The sequence below is a fragment of the Elgaria multicarinata genome, chromosome 4, assembly GCF_023053635.1.
Source record: "Elgaria multicarinata webbii isolate HBS135686 ecotype San Diego chromosome 4, rElgMul1.1.pri, whole genome shotgun sequence".
Lineage (NCBI taxonomy): Eukaryota > Metazoa > Chordata > Lepidosauria > Squamata > Anguidae > Elgaria > Elgaria multicarinata.
In genome coordinates, this window is record NC_086174.1 from 30,404,089 (window position 1) to 30,426,231 (window position 22,143).

At 41.1% G+C, this 22,143-nt stretch overlaps 1 protein-coding gene across 3 annotated transcripts in view; it reads left to right on the forward strand.

Moving 5' to 3' along the window:
- Window positions 1-22,143, forward strand: part of HHAT (hedgehog acyltransferase) — a 200,717-nt gene that overhangs the window by 123,317 nt on the left and 55,257 nt on the right. For all 3 annotated transcript variants that reach the window (XM_063125562.1, XM_063125563.1, XM_063125564.1), the window contains one exon: window positions 12,511-12,712. In XM_063125562.1, coding sequence (XP_062981632.1) covers window positions 12,511-12,712 — 202 coding nt within the window. The remainder of the gene's footprint in view (window positions 1-12,510; window positions 12,713-22,143) is intronic.

A 22,143-nucleotide genomic window follows, 5' to 3' on the forward strand; every position in this document is an offset into this window, starting at 1 on the left:
AAAAAAGTTTGTTTGGTTTCTGTGTTAATTGTTACAGGATGCATTTAGTACAGAGGCAGGCATTGAAACTGCATGCCAAAATTATACTGGAGCTGCTCTTTTTAACCTGGAATTTTCTGCATGCAGAACATACCATCTACCGTTGGCCTGTGACCTCTACTTTCACTGCCATAGAGCAAGGGTGGAGAAGCTCCTCCTGCCCAAGAATTGAATTCCATCTTGGACAAGCTTCCAAGATGGAGGCATGGCCATCTGGTGAGTCCTGGGTGGGCGGGAATTTGGCCTCCAGGCCTGAGGTTCTGCAACCCTGCTGTAGAATAATTAGCTTTTATTTATGATCTATCACTGGGAATCTTCTGCCATTTGTAGCAATACTACAAACGAGAAGGATCTTGGAATTGTTGTAGATCACAAGCTGAATATGAGCCAACAGTGCAATATGGCTGCAAGAAAGGACAATGCTATTTTGGGCTGCATTAATAGAAGTATAGCTTCCAAATCACGTGAGGTACTGGTTCCTCTCTATTTGGCCCTGATTAGGCCTCATCTAGAGTATTGCGTCCAGTTCTGGGCTCCACAATTCAAGAAGGACGCAGACAAGCTGGAGCGTGTTCAGAGGAGGGCAACCAGGATGATCAAGGGTCTGGAAACAAAGCCCTATGAAGAGAGACTGAAAGAACTGGACATGTTTAGCCTGGAGAAGAGAAGATGAGAGCCAGTGTGGTGTAGTGGCTAAAGTGTTGGCCTGGGAGGCAGGAGATCTGGTTTCTAGTCCCCACTCAGCCATGGAAACCCACTGGGTGACTTTGGGCCAGTCACAGACTCCCAGCCCAACCTACCTCACAGGGTTGTTGTTGTGATGATAAAATGGAGAGGAGGAGGATTATGTATGCTGCCTTGGGTTCCTTGGAGGAAAAAAGGTGGGATATAAATGCAATAATAAATAATAAATAAAGATTGAGGGGAGACATGATAGCACTCTTCAAATACTTAAAAGGTTGTCACACAGAGGAGGGTCAGGATCTCTTCTCAATCCTCCCAGAGTGCAGGACACGGAATAACGGGCTCAAGTTAAAGGAAGCCAGATTACGGCTGGACATCAGGAAAAACTTCCTGACTGTTAGAGCAGTACAACAATGGAATCAGTTACCTAGGGAGGTTGTGGGCTCTCCCACACTAGAGGCCTTCAAGAGGCAGCTGGACAACCATCTGTCAAGGATGCTTTAGGGTGGATTCCTGCATTGATGGCGTTGTAGGCCCCTTCCAACTCTGCTATTCTATGATTTGTTTTCTAATTATGTCCTGGTTTCATTGCCCTCAGCTGACTAGTGGGCTACAGTCAGTGGGAGAGGGTGCTCATTCATTTATTAATTCATTTATTACATTCTAATTAGCCCAATAACAGATTGTTATGCTTAGGAGAGATCATGTCAACTACTTTCTCAGGCATTCCACAGAGCAAAAAGAAATGCCAGCCACAGGGACTCAAAACTTAGGAAGGCTTTTTGAAATCCATCAGGATCTATCAGCCTCCAGGGTCGGACCGTCCCAAAAGATCCACCACCCTTCTGAAGGGTAGTGGTCACTGAAAGCTAATTAATTAATTCAAAGGTACACACAGGGAAAATATTATTTGTAGAAAATTTACTACATACTGCTGAAAAGTTATGTATTGACAATTGGACTAGTCTTCTATCTCCCATTTCTCAATCCACAGGTTTATATATAATTAACAACACAGTGGCAGCAATATGAAATTGCTATTGAGGATAAACATGTGTGATAGGAAATCCCTAAGGTAATACAAAATGAGTGTTTAGTCAAATTGTTTGAGTGGGTTGTAATTTAAGCTATGAAACAGTAAAAGAGAGAGTACATGAAACATACATAAAAGTAATGCCACATAATGGTATCTCTTAGATGAGATAATGGAACATATTAGACTAAAGTGCTTAAGAAGTTGAAGAATAGGGAAAGAACAAAGATAAGAGGAAAGAACAATAGGATGTTAACAAAATATCTAAGAACAAATGGCCAGGGAACACAACTACTCCTTTCTTAGTTTTTGTGTGTGCTTATGATGGCACCTTTGTGTCTGGGAAAATAGGTTGCTTAGTTTGTTTCATTAGACCTGTGCACCATTACTTAACCCACATTGGGGTTCTTTAAATGAGTGATTGGCTAACTCACGGAGGTTTGCGGGTCAGTTTGACGATGTCATGAGCCTCCTGCATATCTCCTACTCCTACCCCCATTTATTCCATTAAAAACAAACAAACTTGAATATCCTGATTCTTAAATATCTCGGGATTTCCTGCTGTGTGTAGTCAGAGTTGCACTACGAAACACCCACTAGATGGCTCTGTCCCATTCAAGTATATGAGCAGGGAAGTTTTCAATTAGAGACCATGTGGCAGCCCCTTTCCTCCCATGTAATTCAGCTCATTACAATTGCGGAAGAGAAGCAGGAAGCAAAGGTTTACATTAGTGACTAGGGAGCAGCCACCTCAAGGAGAACTGAGAATTAGTGTGGGCATCCTGGTCTTCGTTATTTATTTAAGTGTAGTTTCAACTAAATAATCCTCTCTTATGTGAACAGATTTCCTAGTCAGCGAAAATAGGTGTCAAATTCTAAGGGCAAAAGAAAGAAAGATAACAGTTGCAGCCCGACTATAATGTGACATTTCCCAGTAAGTAGCTCCTATACTTGACCTCACTTTGCAATCTTATTGCCTATACATTATTCCTAACATCTTTGCAAATAATCTTCGAAGGGTTTGCCCAGGTTTAAACCAACTGGAACTTAATAAACAATTCAGTTGATGATGGACTAAGAGGAAGAAAATTCGTTCCCTTTAAGCTAGCTGTGATTTCTCTGCAGGGCATGAAGGAGAAGAAAGCAACCAAAAACACCCTTATTTTTGTCACTCAAAAAGTAGATATGGCTCTGAATGCATACGAGTGACAGATGAATTGAGTAAAAGGTGCCAGCGTTATAACCCCTTTCTGCAGCACAAATCCACCATAAACCACACGCTTTTTAAAGCTTTCATTCTCCTTAAAAATAAGGACTTTGAAACAATGAAGTTATGTGCTCAGACTCAGAAGAACTTGGCTAGAGGGCAATGCTGTCTTCAGAGTTAAAGAAAGCAAAACACACAGGTGATGAAAATGATCATCCCATTTAATGCTGAACTATTTGCTGAATTTGAAACCTGGCCCCCGTCTTTACAGAGGCGCTTTGGCGCCACGAGGCGCCTTGCAACCGCACTTGCATTCCTTCCCTGCATCTGCACGGGAAGGAAGGCAAGTGCGAATTTTCCTCCTCACGCCTCTGGAAAAGTAAAAAATAAATAAAACTGGGCCGGGGGGGGGGGAGGAGAGAAATGGGGTCATTCCTCCCCCCCTTTTTATTATTTTATAATCTGTATCTGCAGAGCTCCACAGATACAAATAATTAAAAATAAAAACTGGGGGAAGGAACGAGGCAGCCAGAGGAGGACGTGAGAGGGACTGGGCAAACCATAACTCGTCCCTCTGGTTGCCCTTTTCTCCCCACCCATCCCCATTTATTTTTATTATCTGTATCTGCAGAGCTCCACAGATTTTAAAACGGGGGGAGGAACAGCCCCGTTCCTCTCCTCCTGCCCTTTTTTTAAAAAAACTTTTCCCAAGGCGCGGGGCTGCCCATCGCGACCAATCAGGGGGCACCATGGTCTCTGCTGCCAAAAATGTCGGGGTAAGTACCCAGATGGCTTTGCAATGGCAGCTGCATCATGTAGATGATGTGCTGCTACTGTGAAACCACCCTGGGGCAAACCCTTTGTGTAGATGTGCCCCAGGAGAACGTTTACATATCACTTGGTGGATCCCAAACTGGGGAAATTCTGATTATTGTATGTAAGAAAGGCTGTTCCTCAAGGAGCATGTTTTTCTCAATTGCCATTTTCGTCCTTTTTTCTCCCCAATCTGTTCTAATTACGTTAATATGTGTTACTCTGAAGTAATCTCTTTAAGTAATCACTGCTATACTATTTTTTTTCCAAATCTTTCATTAAATTGTACTTTGTTGATTAATTATCTGTGAATGATGTCAGGGAAAAGCCAGAGGACCCACTGGAGAAAGTACTTTTAAATACTTGCAGTATTTAGGTTGTAAGTTTGTGGGAAGGACCTTGTCGAGTGTCTAATAATAGCTGGCGATGTGGTTATCGTAATTTCCTCTTTTTCTGATGAGTGCTGTTGCTTAGGTCACCAAAATATCCTAATGAGTCCTGAACATGCATAGTGGCCATGAGGTGCTCAGTGCTTGGTAGGGAGTGGCGTGAGGGTGGGAGGGACAGAGCAACTGGTAGAAGGGGGAATAGAGTACAGCAGCCTGATGCAACTTGGTGCTCCCCAGATGTTTTGGACTTCAATTCTTATCAGCACCACCCTGCATGGCTAATGGTCAGGAAGACTGGGAGTTCCCCTCCAGATACTTTAGACTACATCAGGTTGGGGAAGGCCGGAATAAAGTACTGTAGAATAGGGCATGACTGGAATCCTGAACTGGAACACACTAAACTGCAACATTTTGTTGTGGTTCCACCTGTTGTTACTGCTGCTGCTTCTTCTTCTTCTTCTTCTTCTTATTATTATTATTAAATTGTTTTTAGATATATGTTGTCTCTGTGTGTGTGCAATCTGTTTATATGTTTTACGTAAATATTTTTGTGAACCGCCCAGAGAGCTTCGGCTATTGGGCGGTATAAAAATGTAATAAAATAAATAAATAAATAAATAAATAATGGCTTTTAATTTTTTTGACCTGCCCAGAGACCTTCGGCTATGGGGCGATATAGAAATGAAAATGAAATTGTTGTTGTTGTTGTTGTTGTTGTTATTATTATTTCTGTTTTACTTGAATACATGCTTGACATCGTGCAAACATCCCTTAGACTGGAAAGAAGTGAAATACATGGAAAAACCCATCTCTAGTTACAGTGATGGGTTTTTCCATGTTTTCCACATGTTATATTTTAAGCATATTATTCAAAAGAACATCCAAAGCAGAATGAGATTTCTTGAAAGAGAGAAGCAGAGATACTACCTCATTAGTTACTTTGCCCAATTCTCTTCCATCTGAAAGTGACATTCGGTCATTAAGAAAGTTATGACAGTTCATGACTTCCTTTATTCTCCCCAACTCCTCGCCCTTTAAAATATTAAAGATAGCAGGCACTTAGACAAGCTTGTTAAATTAGTAAAGAATGTATTTAAGGATTTAAATATTGTGTGCATTATAGAGCGTTAAGGAACACGTTTTCTCTTGCCTGGGGAAGTGCTGGCTCTCCTGCTCTGGGACTTGTCTCCAGCAATCTAGGGCTGGCCCTATTATTAGGCAGAGTGAGGCCTTGGCAGAAGCTGAGGAATGAGACATTAGCAGTCCCTATCATCCCCCCACCCCACAAAGCCTCCTAAGCTGGGCTACCTTGTGCCACCCTCAGACATGGTGGAGAATGATATCCTATCGCCAGTGTTGAAGTAAGTCTGGTTGGATTTTGTAGGTGGAATGGGTGCCATCTTGTACTTTGCCTCAGGCAGCAAAATGTCTTGGGGGCATCCCTGAGCAGTGACCTCCACCTTTCTTGCATTTCTTCCTTTGAAATATGTACATATAGCTACGTCTAGGAAGATGTGAGTGTTTCATTATCAACCATGGAATACTAAAGCATTGTGCTCACAGGGTGGTGTGGAGTACTATGGTGGATCTTTGCATTTCCACAACTAACAGTGTAAATCCACTGAATGAAGCCTCCTCTCCCAAACCTATGTAGAAAAAGTGGAATTGAAATAGGAGATGGAGAAGCCATTTGGAAACTGTAGGGCAGGTGTGGAATCATAGAATCATAGAATAGCAGAGTTGGAAGGGGCCTACAAGGCCATCAAGTCCAACCCCCTGCTCAATGCAGGAATCCACCCTAAAGCATCCCTGACAGATGGTTGTCCAGCTGCCTCTTGAATGCCTCTAGTGTGAGAGAGCACACAACCTCCCTAGGTAACTGATTCCATTGTCGTACTGCTCTAACAGTCAGGAAACACTATCCTTATTGCAAACTGAGGCAAATCCTCCCCTATTCCACTCTAAGGCCCTTTCTACACCCGGATCCCGGACTTACCTGCTTCCGGGATCATCTCAGGGCATCCAGACAACAGTGCGACATCCTGCAAGGGGAGAGGGGCGTTGTGCCTGCCATATTGCGCTCCAGTGAAAACTAAGGTAAAAAAAAAACGGTGTGTTGTGCTGCTGTTGTTGCTAATGCTATTTTATATAGATTGTGGTTTGTAAGAAACTAAGGAAGTGGTTACTGGATTTGAACATTTTCCCTCACAAAGAAATGTCATTCTTAAATATTTCAATAATTATGTTTGTGATACTGCAGGGAATTGAAGGGTAATATTTACATAATCTATCCAATTCACTAATGAGTATCTAGTGAGTTAAAATTATAAGGTGTTGTTTAAATGGAACAGCTTGAGTGTAGTAGATAAGCTGACTTTAAAAGCTGTCCAGTTACTTGGAAAAAGGATGCTTTAGCATTATAAAATGCATTGTGGTGTGCAATCAGCAGAAATACAAACACTAATTTTCAATAAGAGATGCTTTAAAAGCGTCTCTCTCTCTCTCTCTCTCTCTCTCTCTCTGTGTGTGTATGTAAAGAAAAGACATGACTATATAAAGTTCAAATCAGCATGGCTTTTTTTAGTTAGGTAAAAATAATACAACTCTGAAAAAAGACTTCATTCTTTACACTTACATATATGTAGAAAACAGTAATGGTTATTAAACTACTGTAACTTTTCAATTGCTTGCATCATTATTATAATTCAGAATCACTCTACCATGTGTGGTAAATGCATACAAGCCTTTCTTTGAGTACTGGAAGATAGTTGAATATCTTCTACATATAGATTATTTCAGCCTTTCACAACTGAATCACTAAAAAAAAAAAAAAAAACAGTGTCCCGCTGCATGTGCAACAATGTGGAAAAACATTCAGGCTTTGGCTTGTATGTGTAAACATACCCTTCACCTCTACACCTACAGGGTAGAGCTCGTGTTATGTATGTGTATACCACTAATGGTAAATAAATGCATATTTTATTGATAGTTCTTTTAAGAATTATTAATATTGGGTTGGGTCCAGACTGTGTTAGTTTTCCCACTGAAATCACTGAGACCAACTCATCATAACTTATTTCCTGTTTGATTTCAGTAGGAATTGTGCATCTAGTTTGGTCTGGTTCCAGCCCTTTGCATTTTTTTGTATGTTTTTGTATGTTTTAGTTCACAGTCCAACTCCACTTGTGTAACATACAAAGTTTTACCATATGGCTCTTTACCAGTTCCACTGTAAACCGCCCAGAGAGCTTTGGCTATGGAGCGTTATATAAATTAAATAAATAAATACTAGACTCATTCGTATCCCCTAAGGATTCAGCTCAAAGGCCTTTTCTTCACAAAATGAAATTAATGCTTCTCAATTAACCAACTGCTGACACTAGATAGTAAAAGTCAGAAAACTGAATCCCTTTTTCCCTTGTGCAGCCGCATGAGAAGTCACCTAGGGAGAGCCAGTTGACACCATATAAACTGAACTGTAATTGAAAACACAGTTTTTAATTAAAGCCATCATTTCTAGCCTATTCCTAGTGACGGTCACATTGGTACCGATAGAGATTATTTGCACAAGCAGCAGTGGAGCTCTCTGATGTGAAGCAGGCTAAATCTTCCTGTAGTTATAGGACATTTTCATGGAAAACAATAAATAATGAATTTTCCTTTAAGGGGCCATGTGGTGCCCTGGGGTCCACCGTGGTGGCTAGCAATGTTAAAAGAATTTAATCCTATCACAGATGCAGAAACACTTAATACACTACTTTTTATTACTTCCAAACTGTTCCCATCAGACGGGAAAAATTGTGTTTCCCTATTGCTGCTTTTCTGTTCCATGGTAGGGATGAGAAGCTTTCTCTTTCTTTACCCAGGGAAGAAAGAGGAAGCAAACAACAACCACGTGACCCATTCAGTGGGCATATTTATCCCACTGCTTCTCCTGCACACAGCAGGAACATAAGAACATAAGTGCCATGCTGGATCAGACCAAGGGTCCTTGTAGTCCAGCACTCTGTTCACACAGTGGCCAACCAGACACTGGCCAGGGATGAACAAGCAGGATATGGTGCAACAGCACCCTCCCACCCATGATCCCCAGAAACTGGTGCACACAGGCTTATTGCCTCGAATACTGGAGATAGCACACAACCATCAGGGCTAGTAGCCATTGATAGCCTTCGCCTCCAGGAATTTAGCCAACCCCCTTTTGAAGTCATCCAAATTGGTGGCCATCACTACAGCCTGTGGTAGTGAGTTCCATAATTTAATTATGCACTGTGTGAAGAAGTGCTTCCTTTTATTTGTCCTGGATCTCCCACCAATCAGCTTCATGGGATGACCCCGGGTTCTAGTATTTTGAGAGAGGGAGAAAAATGTCTCCCTATCCACATTCTCCATACCATGCATAATTTTGTACACCTCTATCAGGTCTCCCCTTAGCCTTCTTTTTTCCAAGCTAAACAATCCCAGTTGGTGTAACCTTCCCTCATAGTGGAGATGCTCCAACCCCTTGATCATTTTAGTTGCCCTTTTCTGCACTTTTTCCAGCTCTATAATATCCTTTTTTAGGTATGGTGACCAGAACCGTACACAATATTCTAAGTGTGGTCGCACCATAGATTTGTATTAGGGCGGTATGATACTGACATTCATTCTCAATTCCTTTTCTTATAATGCCTAATTTGGAGTTTGCCTTCTTTACAGTAGCCGCGCACTGGGTTGACATTTTCATCGAACTGTCCACCACAATCCCAAGATCTCTTTCTTGTTCGGTCACCGCCAGCTCAGATCCCATTAGGTAATACCTGAAGTTGGGTTTTTTTGCCCCAACGTGCATCACCTTACACTTGCTAACATTGAACCGCATCTGGCATTTTGATGCCCACTCTCCCAGCTTGGAGAGATCCCTTTGGAGCTCTTCACAATACCGATCCCTGTGGGACCCCACTATTTTCTTCCCTCCATCGGGAGAATTGACCATTTATTCCAACTCTCTGCTTTCTGTACTTTAACCAGTTACTGATCCATAAGAAGACTTCTCCTCTTGTTCCATGACTGCCAAGTTTGTTCAGGAGTCTTTGGTGAGGGACTTTATCAAAAACCTTTTGGAAGTCCAAGTAAACAATGTCCACCAGATCACTCCTGTCTACATGTTTGTTGACACTCTCAAAGAATTCTCGTAGATTAGTGAGACAGGACTTGCCTTTGCGGAAGTCATGTTGATTCTTCTTCAGCAGGACCTGCCCTTCTATATGCTTACTAATTTTATCTTTAATAATGCTTTCAACCAATTTACCTGGAACAGATGTCAAGCTAACCAGCCTGTAATTTCCTGGATCCCCACTGGATTCCTTTTTGAAAATTGGTGTTACGCTGGCCATCTTCCAGTCCTCTGGTACAGAGGCTGAGCTTAGGGGCATGTTTCATATTTTTGTGAGGAGGCCTGCAATTTCATATTTGAGTTCTTTGAGAACTCTAGGATGGATACCATCTGGGCCTGGTGATTTATTTACTTTCAATCAGCAGCACCTTTTACTACAGCCAAAAAAGTCAGATTTTCCAAACCTTTTTTGTGATGGGAAAACAAGCAGAAGGACTGGGTGACGCATGGGAGGCGGACGTTGTCATGAAAAGGACCCACGAAAATTCATGAGTGCCCAGTAACAAGCATGCTATAAAATGCTCGTCTGATGACGCTCTCTGTTAAATATACTACCAGACTTCATCGAACTGGAGTAACTGGCCTCTCAAGGCCTAAGAGGAACACAATAAACACCTCGTTCAACTATCAATTGGTTGAAAGCATTATTAAACATTAGTTCTCTATATATGTATCTACAGGACAGAAAGTGGATCTCTGAATCTGCCCCATTGAGAACTATTACTGTGAATGTTCATTTGGGAGGGCTATTTTGCAAGTGCAGAACTGCTCATGAAAACGAGGCAATCTTTTGACTGCGGTAGGAGGAGAGCACTCAGAAAGCACTTCCATACTACTTTCATAACCTCTAACTTTATTATTTTTCTATAACATTTGTAGATCCTAGAGATTAAGAATACTGTGTTCCACTTATTACATTTACCATTCCCTACTTTCACTGTTCTGAGTCTGAGCCCATAATCAAACACCAAGCCTTTCTGGGAAAATGTCATTGATAAACAGTGCAATCCTACGCCTGTTTACTCAGAAGTAAATCTCACTGTGATCAGATGGAGCTTGCTCACAAGTAAGTGTTAGGATTCTAGCCAACTTTTTGAACAGAAGGACTGCAAAACTGACATTGGCTGTCACAGAAAGAGCGGTGACTATTCTCGGATGTCAAGAGGATTTGAGAATGTTTGTAGTTATAATTACTGTCTTCAATTAGACCTACAACTCTTTGTTCCTATACAAATTGTTCCTCCCCCCCCCCCCAAAGTATGCGACTAAAAAAAAGGGACTTCCTTTTTTCCTAATGTCAGTGGAATTCTAATAATTGTAAACATAAAAGAATGGGGGTCATTTATTTATTTCCTACCTTAAAATGAGAACTTTGGGCAGGAATAGACATTATAAAATGGCAGATGTGTGTCAGATCTGGCACTTCTGTGCTGGAAGCCTCTCAGGAGTATCCATTACAACTTGCCATGTGCTCCCATATCATTGTCTTGTACACTTGTTTCTCTTCCACCAACGTCCCTGCCAATGTTAGGGCAGTGCTAGGGAAAAGTACAACACAATTATCTCAGGACCCTGGGTAAGATGTAGGAGGGAGAGAAAGAATGTGGCACTGCCATTTTCAGCGGCAGTTCTAGACTTCATGTCATGTGTAGCTCTACCCACAGGATAGAAATAGAAAGTAGCATTCCAATTTTCCCTTTAACATTATATTTAATTTATATTAATAATTGATTAATGTTATAATTTCCAAAGCTTGGTTTTGTTGTTTATTCGTTCAGTCATTTCCGACTCTTCGTGACTTCATGGACCAGCCCACGCCAGAGCTTTCTGTCGGCCGTTGCCACCCCCAGCTCCCCCAAGGTCAAGTCTGTCACCTCCAGAATACCATCCATCCATCTTGCCCTTGGTCGGCCCCTCTTCCTTTTGCCTTCCACTTTCCCTAGCATCAGCCTCTTCTCCAGGGTATCCTGTCTTCTCATTATGTGGCCAAAGTACTTCAGTTTTGCCTTCCCTCAAGTGAGCAGTCTGGCTTTATTTCCTGGAGTATGGACTGGTTTGATCTTCTTGCAGTCCAAGGCACTCTCAGAATTTTCCTCCAACACCACAGTTCAAAAGCATCTATCTTCCTTCGCTCAGCCTTCCTTATGGTCCAGCTCTCGCAGCCATAGGTTACTACGGCTTGGTACATTCCTCTAAAATGGTATGCAGGTGGTTTAGGGATTAGAATAAGGGATTTGGGGTGGAGTTTGGAAAATCAGCAGAGAAGCAAAGAGCACTTTGGATACCATGCCCTTTGTTTTTCCTTAGCATTGCTTGTAATGAAGGCCAGATTTTATCTAAATGTTTCAAACTAGGTATTTCACTCAGCTGTGTGAGTATCTCACAAATCTACTGTAGAAAAATGATCAGAAAATGCCTAAGTATTTTTTTAAAATGCTGTTTCAAGGCATGTAGATGAGTGTTTGTGGGAGCACCTCTCCCTATATATGGCTGCCTGAGATTTGAGGTCTGTTGGAGGAGCCCTCCTCCATCTCTCACCAACACTAGATATACGCTATGGGATGTGGGAGAGGGCTTTCTCTGTTGTGGCACCCCGGCTGTGGAATGCCCTCCCCTTGGAGGCCCGACTGGTGCTGGCAATGGTTTCATGGCTTTTTAACAAAGTTTTTAATGGCTAAATTCACCAACCCTGTACATTGTTTTAATTGATTTTACTGTTTTAAATGCTGTACTGGTTTTAGCTTATTAATGGTTTAATTTGTTTTTAACTGTGGTATATTTATTGTTTTATATTGTTTGTATGTTTTTATCTGTACGCTGCCCTGAGATACTTGTGCTATAGGGTGGGATACAAATGTTTTAATAAAAAAAAATACTGATTAATATCTGATATTTAATGTCATCATATCACTTGATTCTATTCCACCACAGTCCCTAATAATTTTAACCGTGTTGGGAATATGGCATAGTCTCTGTGTGCAGTTTTCCACTTCTCAGCTTGTCAAATGGCATGTGTAAAAAAGTGTGATCCAGTGTCTTGAAGATACTAAGGAGGTTTGCAGGTAGAAAATGTCAGGTAATTAGTCAAAACAAAACTTTAGTGTTTCTAATAAAAGCAAACTTATATTACAGGAATTGTATTATGGAGGTTTCAGCAAAGTATTAATTATGTTTATAATTTCCCTGGCAGGTATATTTACATCCCAATGGGAGGATCTCACTGCAACATGTTTAAGATGTTGTTTTCCACAGCAATCACATTTGCTTTTGTAAGCTATTGGCATGGTGGACATAACTACCTCTGGTCCTGGGCTGTGCTTAATTGGCTTGGAGTAACTGCCGAAAATGGAGTGAAGAGGCTGGTTTCTCTTCCAGTTGTCCGTGACTTAATTGTAAGTTAATTCTTTTCCATGTTTGCAATATTTAAATTTAGGTTTAGGATTAGATTTTAATAATTCCTTGTCATAATGACCTCAAGTGGTGGAGTTCTGTTGTGAACTACGTACCCTGCTTGTTGTTGTTTATTCGTTCAGTCGTTTCCGACTCTTCGTGAGTTCACCAGCCCACGCCAGAGCTTTCTGTCGGCCGTTGCCCCCCCAGCTCCCCCAAGGTCAAGTCTGTCACCTCCAGAATATCATCCATCCATCTTGCCCTTGGTCGGCCCCTCTTCCTTTTGCCTTCCACTTTCCCTAGCATCAGTCTCTTCTCCAGGGTATCACACAGGGTATAGCACAGAACAAGTTGCATGGTGAAATATTATGGTACCAAACAAATGATGGAAGCTAATTTATTTTGTTCTTTAACATTCTGGAAAGTTGCTTGCAGGTATCCCCAGCCACTGTGGACGATGGGAGTTGTGATGCAGGGTGGGGGAAGGCTGATTTAGGGCATAAAGTGGCGTCAGCAATGGGGGGAGGGGTGCAATAGCAGAAAGTGCTGATGGCTGGGATAACGGCATAGAGCTCATGGCTGGGATATGGCACTTCTGTGCTGGATTGCTTCTTATTCCCTTGCTCAGCAGACTAGAGGCAAAACCATTGCAAGGCAGTGTGCTGCAAGACACATTAGAGAGGTACTTCCTCAAATTTTGGACTTGATTTGTTCCATGCTGGCTACAGACCTCAGCCATCAATGATTTAGAGCTAGAAAAAAATGACTCTATTGGTATCAAAGTAATTTTGTGCGGCACTGCAAAGCTCAAACCTCACAGTCTGGGGATGATCAAATGAAACCATATAGCCACTTTCAGGCTTGGTTAGCTGAGATTTTATTTTTATAAATTATATTAAAAATATTTAATTCTCTTTCCAGGTGTGCCATATCTATTGGTGAGAGTAGGGGTGGGGAACTCCCATATGTGACTCTGAGAGCAGCTATGTTACTGGGAGGTTCCCTGATCCTTAAGATTGACTACTGTTAAAATATAATCAGTTAAATGGAGCTGTGTATTCTTATCCTTATACATTTCAACTGGTCCCACAGACTGCAAAAATGGTAGATAAGGTGGTAACTAGGTGGAAGATAGATAGTTGTTCGGCAACCTGTGTTATCGTGGAGTTATTTTCCCCCAATCTTTCTTGCATTTTTGGAGTGGAGGTGAGGATGAGAGAAGTCATTGTTAGACATTATATTGAGGCCTGTCATTTTGAGTGGGCAGGAGCTGCCCAAAAGCTTTTTAACATCAAAAGGAGTTTGCCTTCAATGTCAGACATGCATGAAAAAAGCTGTTTTGGAATGCAAAATTCACAGAGACAAAGATCTGGATGGTAAATGTAACATTGAGACCCCCTTCAGCATCAGCTGACTTCTTTGGACTCCATGGGTCTTAATTTCCCAATTGTCTATATTTTCCTGCACAAAACAGTTAATGTCCCAAGGCTCTGGAAGATATCCATGAGCTGCCAACATCCCTCTTCCTTTTGGTCTTTTCAGAAAGAATCCCGATAATCTCCAAAACCAACTCACTGTTACGAGCATGAATCAAGATGTAGCCTCTTCTTGCCACCTGTATCAAGCATGATTTGATATGATAAGGGCCTACCCAGGCATATGCATTTAACTTCACACCTCCCATATGCTTTGGAAATGGTTGCATAGATTTATTTCCTGTTATTCCGCTGTGATGAGGCGTAGACTAATTATGAAATTAAGAATAGACTGGTTGAGATTTCAAAGTATCATCAATGCCATCTGAAGTAGATCATATTGAAATAATTGGAACTCGAGCTGAAATACACTGCTGCAAAACTTCAGCTGGGTTAGAGAAGTAAATGGGGATTAGCGAATGACATTAGAGACCCAGTTACCAGTAGGGGCAGGTACAGCATCCTGCCAGGACTACACCACTGGGTAAGGAAGCTTTCACTGAAATGCATTCACATTGCACAACTGATATTGACAGTCATCAAACGAGCATTTTATCGCATGTTCGCTACTGCCCACTTACAGATGTGTGCATGTCCTTTAGATGACGTCAGCTGCCTCCCGCGCATCTCCCTTCCACTCCTTTTTCCATCACAAAATAGACTCCTTTTAATCTGACTTTTAAAAATAAACAGTGTGCCACGATCTCCTCCTGTGTGCAGGAAAAGTGGCGCGATAAAAATGCCCCCTGAATGAATCATAGAATCATAGAATAGCAGAGTTGGAAGGGGCCTACAAGGCCATCGAGTCCAACCCCCTGCTCAATGCAGGAATCCACCCTAAAGCATCCCTGACAGATGGTTGTCCAGCTGCCTCTTGAATGCCTCAAGTGTGGGACAGCCCACAACCTCCCTAGGTAACTGATTCCACCGTCGCACTGCTCTAACAGTCAGGAAGTTTTTCCTGATGTCCAGCTGGAATCTGGCTTCCTTTAACTTGAGCCCGTTATTCCGTGTCCTGCACTCTGGGAGGATTGAGAAGAGATCCTGGCCCTCCTCTGTGTGACAACCTTTTAAGTATTTGAAGAGTGCTATCATGTCTCCCCTCAATCTTCTCTTCTCCAGGCTAAACATGCCCAGTTCTTTCAGTCTCTCTTCATAGGGCTTTGTTTCTAGACCTCTGATCATCCTGGTTGCCCTCTTCTGAACACGCTCCAGCTTGTCTGCATCCTTCTTGAATTGTGTAGCCCAGAACTGGACAATACTCTAGATGAGGCCTAACCAGGGCCGAATAGAGAGGAACCAGTACCTCACGTGATTTGGAAGCTATACTTCTATTAATGCAGCCCAAAATAGCATTTGCCTTTCTTGCAGCCATATTGCACTGTTGGCTCATATTCAGCTTGCGATCTACAACAATTCCAAGATCTTTCTCGTTTGTAGTATTGCTGAGCCAAGTGTCCCCCATCTTGTAACTGTGCATTTGGTTTCTATTCCCTAAATGAAGAACTTGGCATTTATCCCTATTAAATTTCATTCTGTTGTTTTCAGCCCAGCACTCCAGCCTATCAAGATCACTTTGAAGTTTGTTTCTGTCTTCCAGGGTATTAGCTATCCCACCCAAATTTTTGTCATCTGCAAATTTGATCAGCATTCCCTGCACCTCCTCGCCCAAATCATTAATAAAAATGTTGAAGAGCACTGGGCCCAGGACTGAGCCCTGTGGCACCCCACTCGTTGCCTCTCCCCAGTTTGAGAAGGTTCCCTTGATAAGTACTCTTTGAGTCCGATTCTGTAGCCAACTGTGAATCCACCTAATAGTTGTTCCATCTAGCCCACTTTTAGCTAGTTTGTTAATCAGAATGTCATGTGGTACTTTTTCAAAAGCTTTGCTGAAGTCAAGATATATGACGTCCACAGCATTCCCACAGTCCACAAGGGAGGTTATCCTATCAAAAAATGAGATCAAATTAGTCTGACAGGATTTGTTTCTGACAAATCCATGTTGGCTTCTAGTAATCACTGCATTGATTTCAAGGTGTTTACAGATTGACTTCTTTATAATCTGCTCCAGAATTTTCCCAGGGATGGATGTCAGACTGACTGGTCTGTAGTTCCCACGTGGGCCACGTGGTCTTCGTTTACTTCCTCTTTCCCCTCCGGCAAGAAAGAGGAAGTAATGAGGGACAAAAGTGGGGGCAGAGAAGTGACAGGAAGGAAACATGATGACGCTTTTTATTGAACTTTGATGGCATCAATAATTATCACCTGGGGAAAATAATAGCCACGGTTGATTATGCATGCAGTGCATTAACTGCCAATAAAACAAATGGGGCAGGCCCTGCCTGTACAGAACTACATGAGCAGTGCTTTCGTATACCATTTGTTAGAGTGCCTGAATCAGTGGATATATTTTTCAGTTAGCCCATCCAGAGAACCTATATATCAGATTCTCCATCCATGTATCCAGAATGAACAGGACATCTGTGCACCCTCATTTCTCATGCTGTTTCGGTCAAAAGAACAATCCTCAATAGAAAGGAAATTAAAAGCAGCATCTTTTTGCTGGTACATACATAAGCAGATATTTTTGCTAAGAACAGACACTTTTACACCCATGACTTTCCTGTCCCAAGTGATGTAAAAAGCAAACATCAAACCAAACTATATGTAGATGACTCATCTAAGAAGTTTGTTGAAATCCATCTCAATTGAAAAGCCAGCTCCCTAGTGATAAACATTATGATTTCATTTTTTAAAGAAAAGGTTAGCCATTCACCCCCAACAACTACAGGTGCAATACTTAGTCCTTTTCAGTGAAGAGTGGTGAAACTTATTGCTGAGAAAAAGCTACAAAATACTTACTTTGCAAACATACAGATACGTCTAGGCGCTCTCTCTATGTGGTATTTCATAGGAATCCCTCAATTTCATTTTCTCTTAGTTTCTCATTTTTCCAATTTCAAATTAAGTTGACCTCAAATTTCTGCAGTCTTAAGTTTGGTTCATCCTGAATTTTGAGATTTTTTAAATGTTTTTATGAAAATTCAGAAGCTTCATTGTGCACATTTCTCCCAATCCATGCATTTCTCTACATGTTGCATACACATTTTTATAAGCCTGTTCCCTAATTTAGTGCATTTTTGAACATTAGGTTCCACAAGTATGCATTTTTTGTGATTAGAGAACCCACAAAAGTTTGAATTTCAAAGGATAATTGAATTTTGGTTTGCATAGTGCTTTGAAAGTGCAAAATCAGGTAACTTCATGAACTGAACTAATTTCTCCCCATCCCTAGTATTTCATACTGACAGCAAACTTTAATGACCAAGCCATATTTTTTGGTGTGTGTTTAATCGACTTTGTAATCTAGGCATGTCTAGCTAAACTAATCCAAATCCTGTTGTCGTGACTCCAGACATAGAGAATGGAAGGAAATTGATAGTTTGAATTATGAACCGTAGAGAGAATTTCTCACAGTTACATCCCAGAGTATTTGTTAGAGGTAAATCTGCTAGGTCTTCAGTTGTGTGGAATTATTATTACTTGTTCCCCACTTTAGTAATGTGCATACCACCTTCTGGAATTCCTGCCATGTACCATGCCATGGTACCATGATCATGTTGCCATGTTACCCAGCAGATTTAAAACAAGCAAACAACATCCCCAAGAATTTGCATGTTTCACTCAGAAATAGCTTTTTATTTTTGGTAGTACCACTTAAATGTTCTGTGTTCCTTAAGGAACTGCTATATTCATTATATTACTCATGTACTACTTGAAATTATCATTTGAAAAGTTTGAAACGGTTAATTATCTTATTACAGGATTGGTTATCAAAAATAATTGCCTATGACTACATCAGGCTAAGAAGTGATAAGTCTATTGTTTATGTTTGTTTATGTTTATGCTTTTCCTCACAAAATGTTCAAGTCCTATATAATGGCAACTTCTACAGCAAAAATCAAAGGTTATGGAAATTTAGCACACCACCATTCAGGAGTATTTATTTCTAAAGAAGTACCAAATTATCAAGACTCTGCACGGCTGTCTGTACTTTCTGTTGTACTTTCTGCATTGAAATAGATCATCCAGGAGACAAGAACGTACAAAGAGTCTTTGTATTGGTTTTTATTTGAACAAAGTGTCTGTTTAAATGAATGCAGAGATTTATAGGCACTTGAAGCACAAAGAGTTTTGCTTTTTCTTCTAGTTTGACCATTGAACTCTTTTCACTGGAAAATTACTGTTTCCTTTCTGGCAGCTCAGGCAGAATAGACATTCAGATGTTTCCATATATTTTTGACATTGACATGTATAAGACATTTGAAACTTATGAGTAACAGCCCACCAGGACTCACCAAGCCAATTCATAGTCCTTCCGTTGCTGAAGACTCCCAGGCAGAGAGGCAGCAAACAGATGAGCCTGTGCATAAAGTTAAAAGGGAGCACTGTTAGCGCTGATAAGGGCATCCCAGCTGGGTCTCATCAAGGTGCTGCTATAAAGCTCAGGGAAGGAGCAGTTAGGGGAGAGATCTGGGGTGAGCAAAAGAAGGGAAGACAGGCTGGTGAGAGGGGTGTGCAAGAAGTCTGACAGACCTTCACTGCCATGGTGGATGCTGGAGGGGTGCCTTACCCCCAAGTCTTCCTTTGTGGGGACACTTGGAAATTCTTGCCTGGCAACCTCAGGAAGGCCTCAAGCATATTCAAGCTTGGGGTTAACATCTTTCTCTAAGGCACTGAAAGAACCCAACTTACTGCTTGGACAACCTCCTGTGAAGGAAGATGGGGAACAGTTGCCAACTGAAAGGCGAGTACTTAAAAAGGGGGGTGCTTCTGTAATTTAAAACCAGAAAGGAAGGGAAGAAGGTGTAATTCCTTGCCTTGATTTGGAAGTCTTTATGCTTTGCTTTGCCTCAGTGCTGCAACTGGAGGCAAAGACTTACAAATAAAAGGTGCTTGCACTTCTTGATGGACTCCTGTGATTAGTTGGCATAATGGGTTTTCTGGGGAATTGCACCAACTAACGTGATAGGCTTTCCACTAGAGGTCCCTTTCACGACCACAATGTAATTTACATTAGCTCTAGCTGGTTGGATACTGATGATATCGCTCTAAGAAAGCCACTGTATCAGCATGGTGACACTGATACCACATGGGCTTGACTGTTTCCCCATCCCTGGTTAGTGTTCAGCAGTAGCAAATGGTAAATACATGGCCCCATCCCTATTTCCTCCTGGTAGTGACTTTCAGGGAGTAGACACTCCCACATGAGCCAGTAATGGCCAATGGCTGTAATTAGTCTGCTCATGAATGATGTGGGTTTGATTAAAAGAAGGCAGGACATTCCACTGGGTGATTTGTTTTATATTGAATGAATGTGTCACTATTACCTCAGGATGAAGGCCATTGTCTGATCACCATTTCCCTCCAATTCTCAGCATTTATTTTTTGGTTTGAACCTCACCTTCCTACCAAGAAAACGGCACTCAAGGCAATTTGAGTGCCATTTTCAGTGCCATTTAAAATAAAATTTATACATATCCAATTTTTTCTTCATAGGATACTCTTCTAACGTTGCCACAGAAACCTATGAGTTTTCCACACATCTTCAGGGGTGGTCCCCTTAAATCCCTCTTGCAAATCGCAGGTTTTTGGCAAGGGAAATTATGTGCAATATCTTTCTTCCAGTCACAGCCAACGCTTAAATTCTGTGTTGTGTTCTGTTACGGTCTCGTTTGTTTTTGTGATGTGAGTCTACAGCAAATATCCACCACTGTTTCCCACCTAAGCTGACTCACACTGTAGATTGACTTCCAAGAGTGGCAGACGTTCAATTTATGACATATTTCCAGCTCCCAGAAGCAAACCATAATGGTGTTTTTATATCTATTCTATTCACATGAAATTTTCCATCTTCATCCCAACCCCAAACATCAACTTTTATATGTTTATTTACAACATTACTTATTTTCCTTTCAGAATTTTGGGCATATGACAGAGTTACAATTGTAGCATTTTATAAATTTTCTATACTGGAAGCCCACCATTAAAGATAGGCCTGAATTGATGTTCTCTGTATATGAACAGGGACAAAACCAATTTGCCACAGCATACAGATCATTTGATCCTATAAGCAGCTATAAACCAGTTAGTGGAATGTTTAATATCCAGTTTTAGCTTCTCACATAGTACATTCATAACGTTTCTGGATTATAATTTTTTAATTTTTTTTTAATGTTTGAGAGCTCTCTCCATGGTAAATGAAAAGCTACTTAAGGACAGATATTGTCCACATTTTTGATTGAAGACATAACTGTGTGTATAAATTTCGGTCAGTCCTGTTCTCAGTTTTAAAAATGAGTGTTTAACAAGTGTGTGGTGTTTTTTTCTTCTTTGAAAAAAAACGAATGAAGTTAAGCCACTTAGGGCGCTGACCTATTGATTCTGACCTCGCTGATCGGAAGCCCTCCAACTCAGTAACTTCCAAGATTCTTGCTCCCTGCCAGATGGAAGCCGGCAGGGCTGGAGGAGCAGCAGAGGCAATCTTTGCCTCCCCATCTTCCAATCTCATTTATTTTTGTTAGATGGTCTTTTCGGCAAGGGTGCTTTATAGTCTCAGGGAAGGAGACTGGAGGAAGCTCGGGATACATCGTATCTTGGCCTCACCAGTCTCCTCCACTCCTCACCCACCTGAACAACCACTTTCCTCCCTCTCCGAGGTAGCTTTTCTGATCTCCAAGAGGCAGCCAGCACAGTTGTCTCAATGCTGTCTGTGAGGAGTTAGGTCTCAAGTCACAGACTCCCCAGATTGCTTTCTCCGACTCAGAAGGGGTTTTCGGAGCCATCCGATGGTCCCTGGGATGCTGCTCAACCAGGGATCATAGGATGGCTCTCTTCCTAGATATATAATGCATAGTGTTATTTTATTTGCATATCCAATTAGAAAATTACAATACATGCATTAGATAATATCCTTAATAATATGTTTTCTAAATGTGTATTTCATAATCAAAATGATTTAAACAATATTACCAGGTAGCCATGATAATACTGTGCTAGCAAAAGGCCCTTTGATATACCACTTATTTTGCAAGATGGTGGATTGTTGGGCTATCTATAATTTTAGCTGTTTAAAAGGTGGCAGTCCTACATAGCACATGTTTTAAGGACTTGACCTACAATGCAATCCTGTACATGTCTACCCTGCAGTAAACCTATTGGGTAATACCTATTTACCTCTCAGATAAATAGGTATACGATTGCAGCTTTAATTATTCTTAAAGAATAAGGTGAGAGTTTGGATAGAATGCCTCTTCCAACTATTCCTTTCCTCTTGGGTGCAAATTCAGTGTTCAGAGTTATATATCATCACCAATCTGGGTTAAAATGAACCAGGGATGTTTCTAAATTCATTAGGAAAGCCCAGTTTTAATCAGGGCTCGCATGTTGATTTTAGGAGCCAGTTTAGAAACAAGGGAATTTGCATTAAACTATGACTGGCTCAATCCAGTTCATTACAAGACTAGTTTAAAAACTGAAATAAAGAGCTGAAAGCTTCACAGAGGAGAACACTTGTTTCCAAAAAGAAGAACTGAATTTTGTCAAGCTTGTGATGTAAAGTTTGATTGTGTTATAGGTACAGAATGCAGAAAAGGTAATAAATTATTGAATTGCTTTTTAAAAAAAACAAATGCAAGTATAAATAATGACACCTGTAAGTATTGGGCTGTAATACTATGCTTATTTACCTGAGAATAAGTCCGACTGAAGTCAGTGGGACTTTCATCTGAATAGACATGTATAAGGTTGCAGTCTTAAATTTTAATATAAAGGCTTCATATCATGTCATATTTTCAATCTGTTTTTTTAAAGCTATCTAATCCAGTGATATGAGTTCTTAGCACCTTCGAAAGGAAAGTATATAGTAAATGGTTAATTGGCCTCTTAAAAGAATAAAG